Genomic DNA, 11,002 nt, shown 5'->3' with positions numbered 1-11,002 from the left:
AAGGGTACTTCTGTTTGAGAGCACCGTCACTGAGAGACAGACGAGATGGGGGGCTGCAGCCCACCTGACCACCTGCTCTTAAAGGTAAGCGGAGGCCCTCTTCTGGCAGCTTTTGGAACAACTTGCAGCCAAGCGTCTGGCTGCAGTGGTGCAGGCACCTTAGCTCTGATGAGTCCCCTTTTGACCTCAGTCCCTGAGAGCTACCTGGAGACTTCCCAGATGTGGCTCTGCTCACCTGTACCATGAACTGTGCCCTGGTACCACTGTCTAGGGACCTTGCTGCCATGGTGATTAAACTAGCCCTCCTAGACTGGCGGAATGTAGAGGTTCAAGCAGTGCTGTGTTGTTGTTACTGATATATTAACCCGTGGTTTGTAGTTTTGTTCTGTGATCCACTCTGAGAATGGTTTGCTTATTTTTTAAAATTTTTCTATTGCAGTTGGCATTCAGTAGTATATTAACAAACAGTGCTTTGATTGAATGGATTATGTTATCGCCTCGTTATTCAGATAGGAAATATTGATATATGTGATGGGAGCCTGCTGTCTTCAGGCTGCTAAGAGTTGGTTTGCTCATGTCATTACAAAGTATATTCAACTTCGTTTTGTCATTCCATATTTTCAAATACCTGGGATTCAGCAGGACTCGTTGGAAATAGAATTATACTAACTGAATGTAATCATTTGGAGGGGAAAGTAATATGTTTTCTGATTGTGTAAATCTGATTCTGCTCCATAATTATCTCCATAGTTTGAATCAGTCTGAAGATTGTGGAATTCTGGGACTGGCAGGCAAATACTGCAACCTAAGACAGCTGTCTATTCATTCTCCTTTGTCTCAGTGATCCTCTAAATACATTTAAATGTATTTAAATGTATTTAAATGTATTAATTCAATACATTTAATTAATCAGTAAGTGTATGTAGAATGTCTATGCAGTTTTCAGTGTTTACTAGATATAGTGTGATTTTCAAGAACTGAGACATGTTTCTTCCCCTTTACTTCCTCAAAATTTTAGCCCTCTTCTTTCCTTCCTTATTCTTTCTTTCTTTCTTTTCTTTCTTTTTTTTTTTTTTGCTGGGGTACAGTTTTATTTTTTATTTTTTTATTTTTATTTTTTTTTAAATTTATTAGGGTGACAATTGTTAGTAAAATTACATAGATTTCAGGTGTACAATTCTGTATCACATCATCTATAAATCCCATTGTGTGAGTCCTTCCTTATTCTTTCACTTAGAAGGTCCCCAAAGAACAAAAAGCACAAGTTCAAAATTTCACTTGCACTTCTAAGAGGCAGAGAAGGAGGATGTATGTCTTTCTTCTAATTCAGGTTCCTGAGCCCTGAGCAGAAACACAGCCTGTGTTTATGGGCCCATACGCCATCATTTCAGGGTTCCTGAGCAGGAGGGCAAGAGTGGGTCTAAAGTGAAAGTAAGGGCTGAGATACAGGTGGGTCCAGGAAGAGGGGCGTTGATAATGGGTTAAGAATTATTAGGGCTTCAGGCTGCATGCAGGCCTCTTGACCTTAGGTACACATCCGTAGTGCCGTGGTGGGGGAAGGGCTTGTCAAGTCTAAACTGGGATAAACTAATGAGGTTTCAGGATCCTAGGTTTTCAGCCTGCGAATGGTGAGTCTAGGGGGTATGCCCTCACTCAGTGGGACAACATGCTTTCCAAATCCTGATGTAATGTTGTTGGGATTTGAGGAGGCTAATGAGTGATGCCCCGATTTTCTCACATAAATTCTGGGGAGAAAAATGAGAGCTAAAGGAGTAAGGCAAGTGGAGAGGGAAATTTCTAGATATGTTATTTAAAGAGGTGCTAGAGAATATGGCTTGCATATGTGACAACATCAGCATCCCCAACGCTAAAACTTAGAATGAGAATTGTACCCCCCCATTCAGGACAGTGAATGGTGGAGTCCATCACATTTATACAACCAACCAACCAAACAACAACAACAACAACAAAACTGGCAAATTTGGTAATAGTGGATTGATGTGAGTCAAGAAACCTGTTATATTGACTGATTCAGTGCCCCTTGAATAAAGGGGGAGCCTGGACCCTATTGTAACACTGAGAATCTTCCTTCTAGCCTATACAAAAGTGACCTGAGTCTTTTTAACTGGTGACTTGTGCTCTAGGGACAAGACTATAGCTAAAATGTTTGAGAGCTCCTGGATCAGAATTACTACTAATTTGGGGTGGCTGTGGGGGGTGAAGACTTATCATCCGTGCTATCCTCTGATCAGACTGGGGCTTATGGAAATTGAGGAATAAATGGATTTTTAACCTAAATCTTCCCTAGAGTAATTCAATAGGGGCTCTAAAACTATCTAGAATTTATTTTCCTGTTTCCTATGTACACTGCATGGGGGTGGGGGAGGGTGTGTAATTTTTTTCTACAACTGGTTGAATCTCTACAACCACTCGTGTTATAATCTCTCCCTGGCCTGTGAAGTGAGGGCTTTTGTTGTAGGAAGGGTTAAGAGAAAATTGGTGGAATTTCCCTTTAGTAAATCTAAAACATGAGCACATTGCAAAAATCAGTCTCCCAACACAGACTTGAAATACGCTGTTGGCTAATAATTTCTGTTATAATCCCATTCAGTTCTTCAGCTTGGCCAAGTCAGAAGAGTAATGGGGAGTGGTAGTGTTTGTTTATTGTGTAATCAGGTGGTAACACCAACTACAGTTGCTGTTTCATATTCAGCCTCCTTAGTAGAGCAAATGCAATCCTTCACGTTTGGTAGGCAGCTATTCATCTGGCAAGTGCATTTTTGTGCATTGTCTTTGAGAAGCTCAGAATTAACTAGCTTTCATTTGGGAGGTCCAGCAATGCCCTTTTGCCTCCATGCTCAGGCAATCATCATTGTGCTGGCCCTGAACTTGACAATCTCAAAGGGTACCATACTGGTCTGGGATACTGATGGTATCATGTTGATAGGACTAGATAACAGGAAGTAGCAAGTTTCCTGGATGTTTTGGAAAGACAGATACATGGTGGGGAGTAGGTGATGTAACCAGTGACCCTACTGTTGCCTGCTTCTGCTATGAAATTTGTGGGTGAAACTATGTTGGGTTCCGCCACTGAAATGAACACATTGGTGCTCTCTACTGTTAAGAACGATGTCTGAAGGCCTCTAAATTTTATAAGCAACATGTATGTATCTCATTAGGGTATCATGCTTGGAGCCATTTAATGAGCGATCTACAAAGGTGTTAATTTAGGGTAAGACTAAGTCAGAAATACAGCCAGCACCGGTTGAAATGCAATTGGCTCTGTTTCTTGGGTTTAAACTCTGTAGGTCCAATGGTGCTAAAAGTATCTTTAGCACACTAACTGAAGCTTTTGGCAAAGCCTAATAAGAAAATCAAAAGAGATCCCTACAAGCCATGCTCTATTTTTCTCTTTGGGAAATAGCTTCTGGTTTGCTACTATGGTCTGGTGGAGACGAAATGACTGACTCAGCGTCACCTGTTGACTCAGCATCTAGGTGAGGCTCTCTGACTCTCTTTGTCATTAACTTGGATATGCTCAGCAGCATTCCATCTTCAACTAGGAGCCTAAATGGAACAGAGAGAAATTAGGCCCTGAATGCCCAAGTAAGTTGCATAAGCCATTGCGCTGGGCAATCTTTCCTCAACCCACACTTGTGACCTCAATGAGATTTCTCCGTGAATAGTTCACTGGGGCAAAAAGATGTCACCTCACTTATGCATGGCTCTGTTTAATATATTGGCTCTGAAGTCCTTTCTCATTCTTCCAACTGTTTTTTTGTTTTGTTTTGTTTTGTTTTGTTTTTAATGGATTCATAAACAAAGAGAACAGTGGGACCAAATGGAACATATGCAGGGACTGATTGCAAGTCCTACCTGGTTACCACCACTGCTGAAGCCCCGATTCACCAGTGTCAGTGACCAGCCTCAGCCCTGATACAGTAATGATCTCGTACTGTACCCCAGGTATCCCACCAGCTAGGTGGGGGTTGGTGGGCCCCTTCCATTGTGGAGGGAGTAGCTCTTGGTCCTCACAGAAAATGTGCCAGATTTGGATTTTCTTTCCCCTGCCATCATCACTCCCAGCCCCACCATCTTTAAATTAACTGAATGATTTATGTGTTCCATAGAAAAGGAATATATTTTCCAAACAAGGAATAATGGTACAGAATATCGCTTACAGCGATAATGGTCAGAAAACAAGCTGATGCCCATGGAATCTAGTGCCCTTAACATATGCTTCGTCCCCTAGCATCATCTGGCCTTAGAAGGCACCATTGGGACCTGTTGAAATCCTAGCATCATTCAAGCTGCAGAGCATCTCCAGAGACTGAGATACTCACCTGCAGAAATCGTGTTTCTCCCACAGCTAAAATTTCAGTTAATAACTTACATGAAAGAGAAGCTCTCACAATTGCACTTAATAATCTACACACCACACGTTGCTCTTCCACATTTGAGCTAGGCTTTATTGATTTAGGGGTTTCAGAATCCTAAAGAGGACAAGATTTACTGCTGGAACTTCTTATTTATAAGCCCAGTGAACTTTTGTATTAACCTCTCATGGCTCAAGTCCCTACCCAGAATGCTGCAAAATGAGTGACCGGAATCTGTGCCTGGTCTTGAGAGCTATACGGGCAAGGAGAAACTCAGCCGAATCTCTCCCACAGTCTCCTTAAATCCTTTCCCCTCACCCATCCTTCTATTTAGCTCGCTTCTCCTCAAAACTGCCTTTATCCGATTAGCATGTGTAACTGGCACGTGTTACCCAATTCAGTGCAACTAGTAGGGGTTTTGTCACCCGAAATGGCTATCGAGTGGCCTTTTGTTTCAGTAAGTCAATGATCAATTTGTTAGCGCACAATCCCCATTTCATAAACTTCAACCGCCTAAGTAAGGGGTATGGAGTTTGCCATCTTCGTTATAGGAGATTGTCATGCATAATCCCAGTACAGGCATGTACAAGTCACCCACTCTGTCAGGCGGAAGTGAGACAGGTGTGCCTGCAGCAACCCAAGGAATCTATTTAGGTTTGATCATGAGGCTGGACATGGGTACAGGCTGTGTCACGTGGTCCAGAATTCCTGCCGTGGAAGTTCAGTTGTTTTGGATTGTGTTTTCAATCCAGGGCATGTAGCTAAAGATTTTGGTATAAATGCCAACATCAGCTCTCAAAACACATCCATCTGCAAAAGTCAGGATTCCTTGAAGTATCCCATTGCAGACTGCCGGGGCAGCTGCAACTTCCTGCCAGGGAAAAGGAAACCGGGTTATCTTTCTGGCAAGAGACACAAAGAATACAATGAGAAAATGAAGGTATTGAGAGCACGTTACCTTGCAGGGCTGCCTTCTTCCTGGCACAATGCCCAAGCACAGCATAGTTTTTTTGATATTGTGGGTTTTATAGCCATCGCGGCACCGCATCTCGGAGATGATGGAGATGTTTACATTTTGCAGGGAGTCAGGGTCCTTGTCTAAAGGAAAGACAAGTATAACTTCCTTAAGAATTGTGAGATACCAAGCCTTCTTTTCTCCTTTCCTTCTTATTCAACCTATTCCTTCTTCTCCCAGAAAAAGGAAAAGAGACCAAATACTGAGAGAAATCAGAACGACGCAGCTAGGATAACAGGAAATTGTCAGATTAACAATTGCTCATGACACAAGTGTCTACCTTCTTACAAAATAGAGAAATTCTTGCAAGTTACATGTAAATATAAGAGCGCTCTGCAATGAAATAAAACAAATTACCTTAAAAATGTCTGGAAATCGAAGCATTACAGAGTGTCCTTTGAGATGGAATTTTCGTTTATTTACTAATTTTGAGCTTTCATGTTTATTATTTGTCTCCTACTTTAAATTCATCACTGACTCCTCTTTATTTATTGAAATGTATTTGACACACAACACTGTAAATTTAAGGTGTACAACGTGTTGATTTGATACATTGCTGTAGTGTGGTATGATTACCATTTTAGCAATAACACCTCGATCACGTCATATAATTATCATTTTCTTTTTTGTGGTGGGAATCATTAAGATCTAGTCTCTTAGCAACTATGCTTATAACAGTATTGTTGTTTATATTCACTCCATGCCTTTCCACTAACACCATTTCTATCATATATGAAAGCAAAGATGATAGAAAGATACAGTGGGGGGGTGGAAGGTTGCCGGACCCCCTCCGTGAGGTACAGGGTGGGCGAAAGGAAGTGGAAAGGTTGACTAAAGCCGTCAGAAGACATGACTGGGGAGAATTGCGGGAGCCAAGAGGAGAGAAGGGACGAACGAAGCATGTCCAATGCTGAGAAAATCCCAGCTTGAAGGCACTCACAGATATCACACAGGTTGTAGGCCCAGGTGGAGACGGTGCACGCGGTGGCCTCAGGGGCCGATCCATTGGGCAGGCCAGCCAGTCTCACGTAGTCATTGAGCTCCACGTATCTGTTCAGCTTGATTAGCATGAGGTTGTTCTCAATAGATGTAATTGAGAAGTACGGGTGATGAATCTTCTTCTCATAACCAACCACTTGGACGTGTCGTTCAGTGAGGTTTGACGGGTTTGTAACCCCCAATATCACATGGAGGCTCCTGGAACAATGTGGGTGCTCTTGAGAGGCCTTAGCAGATATGTGAGCCCCACCCTTCTGGGCCGTTATTATTAGCTTCTCCCCACATGCTTATTTCTCTACTACTAACCATCCCCCGAAGGCCTCCCCAGTCCCATGGAGTTGGGCAGTGGTCCCAGGCAGGGGTCTGGGTCTGTGCTGAGAACCCCAAGGGTCGACGGGCATTGGGGGGTTAGTACTCACGGTAAGTTGCAGCTGGCAGCTGTAATCACCCAAAGAGGGTGGACCAGGACCCCAGTGCAGGGCAAGTAATAAGATTTCAGGTAGGCCAAGTAGCGGGGAGCATTGCCATTTGCGTAATCTGCATCAAAGGCCAAAGCGACTGTAAAGAAAAACAGACAAGAAGTTCTGAGGTTTTTTTCCAGGGGTCACTGGAAAAAAACAAAGGAAAATTACTTAATAACCTCTAGTTCCCTCTACCCTTCTCTCCAGTACCTTTAACGGTAAGCTGAATTTGCAAACTGGCTTACTTTGTTCTAAAACATGAGGAAACTGATAGAAACATATTTATTTCCAAAGAGAAAAGGTGTTTTTCCTTTTAGTTGTCCACAAACACCTTACAAATTAAAACACAAACTTCCTTAAATACCTGCCACAACTCAGGGGATATCTGTTAAATCAGCTCATAGAGAACTTAACTATTTTTGTCACTTTTCAAATGGTTTCACCCATCTTATCCCGTTCTCCCAACAACAATGCAAGGCAGAATGATATAAGTGCCATTTAAAGAACAGACCAAATGCTAACAGTCTGAGGAGGGGGAGATCATGCATTCATTCAACTAGTAAATGTTGAGCCCCTAGTATGTGCCAGGCTCTGGGCTATATAGTGAACAAAACAGAGAACTGTCCCTGCTTACATTCTGATGAGTGGAGACATTCAATAATAATAAATAATACATAAGTAAAGGATACAGTATGTTAAGTGGTGATTCGTGCTATGGAAAAAGTAGAACAAGGAAAGAGGAAAATAGTAGCAGGTGTGTGGGGGGGGGCGGGGGGGCATTGTGCAATAGCACATCGGTGGTCAGCATAGACCTCTTGGGCGATGTGAGAGATGAAAATGAAAGCAAGCGGGGAGTTAGATAATCAGATATCTGGGGAATGGGATTCCAGGCAGAGGAAACAGCTGTGGTAAGAGTCCGAAGGCCTCTTTAAGTAGCATCACAGAGGCTGACGTGGCTGGCATGCTGAGTGAGGGGGAGAAGAGTAGGAAAGTAGGGAGGCCAGCGAAGTGACGCAGAGCTTTGTAGAGTGTTGTAAGGACATGGATTTGTCTTCTGAGTGAAATATGGAACCGCTGCAGGGTTTTGTGCGATGTGTGATAACGGAGTGGTGATGATAATTTCCTTAGGGAGATGCTTTGAGTATAAGAGTATAATGCAGAGAGGCCTGTTAGGAGAATAATTTGATAATCCAGGCAACAGATGGCAGCTTGGACCGTAGTGAGCAATGGAGGGGACAAGATGTGATTGGATTTGGGATATGTTTCAAAGATGGAGTCAACAAAATTTTCCAAACAGATTGACTATGGGGGATGAGAAAAAAGATTTATGACGACCTCCAAGGTTTTTGCCTGAATAATTGGAATCATGCCTGGAAAAGACCCAAACCTGGAGTGCTCTAGTGTGTCCATTAGTGAGACCTCTGCTGTCAACCCCTGCTTCCAGAATCAATCCTGTTCTAGGCAGGCCCAGAGTCAGGCCGCAGTCTTCCATAGGAGCAGGTCTGGTATTGGGGTTTCGATGTCCATGCTTCCCCAGAACGCATACAACAATCAGCCTGAGGTGAGGTGGACAGGCTGTGTCACAGGAGGAAGCCTGGTGGGGATGGCAGCAGTGGTGAGGGGTAGAGAGTCAGTCCTACAATTGTGGTCTGAAACGCTGTTCCTGTCTTTATCCTGTTTCATGATTCCACCAGAATTTCTCTTTGGCCAGTAAAGGGGAAAATGTGCAGACACTCACGAGGCAGGTTCAAGAGTTCCCAGAAGAGGACAGACTTCATAATGATGTCAAAAGCCTTTTCACAGGATGCGGTTCAGCTCAGGGTCTCTGGAAAGGATGGAGACGAGAGAGAGAGTAAAGGACTAAGTAAGATAAGGCAAGAGGAGTTCTAGAGGTGGGGGAAAATCATCTGAATTCTTTCAGGGGCAGGATTCAGTTCCAGAAGACGTGTCCATCGGTCAGAGCAGGGGGTGGTATCAAGTGTCAGAGGCACAGGAACAGAGAGATTAGGTGGCTTGGTCCCTGACACAGTAGAGAATGGATCAGCGTTTTGCTCTCCTTCTTCAGGGAAGAAAGGACTTCATCTGAGAGGTTGAAGCTCAAGGTGTTTCCTCCTCTCGGCTCCCCCTCTTTGTGCAACTCTGAAATCATGCCCCTCTCTGAACCACATGCAGGAGACTGGCCCCACCCGTCTGTGTGATGCTGGCCCCCATCTGTGTGCCCCTGACATTCACCTCCAGTGGCCTAACCCAGCCCTCTGTGCTGACCTTGACCCGTCTGCCTGACACTGAACTCCTCCTTGGGCTCTGTCAGCCCCTCCTTTCATGTCACTTCTCTTCCATTTATTTACTCAACCAGCCAGCTCATAATTCACGTGTATGACATCTGTCATTTCGGTGGGAGAGGCTTTCTCTTGCTTAAATGGTGACAGGAAGAAGCCAGTCAATAGGGGAAGTTGCAAATGACAGAAAAGCAGAGATAATAAAGCAAGTCCATGAGGAGGTGGAGATAGAAGCTGTAGATAATAGGGCCTTGCTTCCAGGAAGGATGGGAAAAAAAATGAATAAGAAAAAACAACTGTTTGCAGGTTTGGGGTAGGAAGTTGAATGAGACATCTTCTGATGGTTTCAACACCCCTCTACTCTCAAACCAGAGGTCATCTGCTGAAATTTGGAGGAGAGAGGAGGATGTTTGACAGAGCCATTATGGAGATGACAAACAATGGACATGGAAAACATAGGATTGTCAATAAGCGTCGAAGACATAATTTCCGAGTTACAAAAAGTGACCAGATCAGGGAGCATTGGGCAGTGAACCAGGCAGGAAGCAGGGAGAAACTAGGAGTGAGGCTGCTTGGAAGACAGGCAAACAGAGGGGCTTGTGGTCTGGAGGGGCCCAAGGCGACAAGAACGGAAGCATCATTGAATGAAATGTCCAACTCTGAGAGGTGATTTTTGTGTATGTGTGAGGATAAAGCTGTGTATCTTAGTCATAACCAAGATATTTTTTTTTTTTTTTTTTTTTTTTTTTGGCATTGGTAGGGAAGAAAAAGCATCCAGGCTCAGAGTTTATCAGTGTTGAAAAGCCACCCCACCTCTGCAATCTCTACAGATACACCGATTCACCCCTCCCTCATGGGGTGGAACTCCAAACCCCTTCGCTCTTTGCAGCGTCTCTTTCTCCTATGGCATGATTCTCTGTCTTCCCATCTCACCCACCCTCTCTGTCCCTCTGCCTTTTTCACAGATGACCCCCATGTCACATTGCCTCTCCCCTGCATGTAAGTCCGTGGCCTCTTGTATATCACTCTGGACCCCAACTTTTGTGTTACTTGGGATCCTCTCAATACAGTATTTTTAGGTGTCTTGGTCCATGGGTCTGGGATGCTGTGCGTCGGAGAGAAAGGTGGAGTGCCCATCTGAACTTTTCCCAATATCGTGGAGCTCCACCGAAGGCTGAGCTGCTGCCCAGACATGCAGAAATCCCTAGTGTTCCACATCACCTGAGATCCAGAGCTCTGCCTCCAGCCGTCCGCTGGAAATGACCGCCTCCATGTCCTTCAAGGGTGTCAGATCTAACGTGCCCCATCTCTCCTCATTCGTGACTGTGCTTCTGATCCTTTGCACATGAAAACATCGCGTCTGTTCATAGTATCTTTGAGAACCAGCATCTCGCCAGTTGCCCAAGTCAGAAACTTGGATGTCATGCCAGACCCTTTCCCTTTGTTTTCTACTTGTAGTCAGTACACTTATATTGTACAGATGCTGCCTCCTTAATGTCTCCCAATTCAGAAATTTAACTATGTTCTCTCAACCATGGAGGCGTTAATGATGCCTCCTCTGATGCCTACAAGATAAAAATCTAAATTCCTTACTGAACAGGCCAGGCCCTTTGCTATTTAACACTTGCTCACCTACAAGTAATAATCTCCTATCACATTGACTCTCCTCTGTAGACAATGTATTTTCTACCCTCCAATATTACTTATTTAAATACATTTTCCAAAACATGCCACATTTTTAATGCTTTTCTGATGTTTGTGTAACTAAATGCTCAGTTTTATAATATTCTCCCCTAGTTTGTCTGCCACCAGAATGTCTTTTTCTGTGCTCTCAAGGAACTTATTGCTCGCCTCCGTTTTAGCAATTGTCAC

The 11,002-nt window shown here is 43.8% G+C and overlaps 1 protein-coding gene across 1 annotated transcript; it reads right to left on the bottom strand.

The window, feature by feature from the left end:
* Positions 1–4,481: 4,481 nt before the first annotated feature.
* PRSS58 (serine protease 58) lies at positions 4,482–9,067 on the bottom strand. The gene is made up of 5 exons (XM_019749852.3): positions 8,590–9,067; positions 6,810–6,948; positions 6,332–6,588; positions 5,335–5,474; positions 4,482–5,247 (listed from the first exon to the last, which is right to left on the bottom strand). The coding sequence occupies exons 1-5, from the start codon at positions 8,627–8,629 to the stop codon at positions 5,098–5,100; spliced, it is 726 nt and encodes a 241-aa protein (XP_019605411.3). The 5' UTR covers positions 8,630–9,067; the 3' UTR covers positions 4,482–5,097.
* Positions 9,068–11,002: the final 1,935 nt, after the last annotated feature.

Source organism: Rhinolophus sinicus, chromosome 8 (genome assembly GCF_057876585.1).
Source record: "Rhinolophus sinicus isolate RSI-liver-muscle chromosome 8, RSI-T2T, whole genome shotgun sequence".
In the NCBI taxonomy this organism is placed as follows: domain Eukaryota; kingdom Metazoa; phylum Chordata; class Mammalia; order Chiroptera; family Rhinolophidae; genus Rhinolophus; species Rhinolophus sinicus.
This window is presented reverse-complemented; position numbering and strand designations above follow the sequence as displayed.

Bases quoted from the DNA above. Each gene is read 5' to 3' on its own strand.
- PRSS58 (XM_019749852.3), bottom strand. From the start codon at position 8,629: ATGAAGTCTGTCCTCTTCTGGGAACTCTTGAACCTGCCTC. The intron at 6,589-6,809 runs GTGAGTACTAAC...ACATTGTTCCAG, and splicing joins GCTGCCAGCTGCAACTTACC to GAGCCTCCATGTGATATTGG. The intron at 5,248-5,334 runs GTAACGTGCTCT...TTTCCCTGGCAG, and splicing joins GAAGAAGGCAGCCCTGCAAG to GAAGTTGCAGCTGCCCCGGC.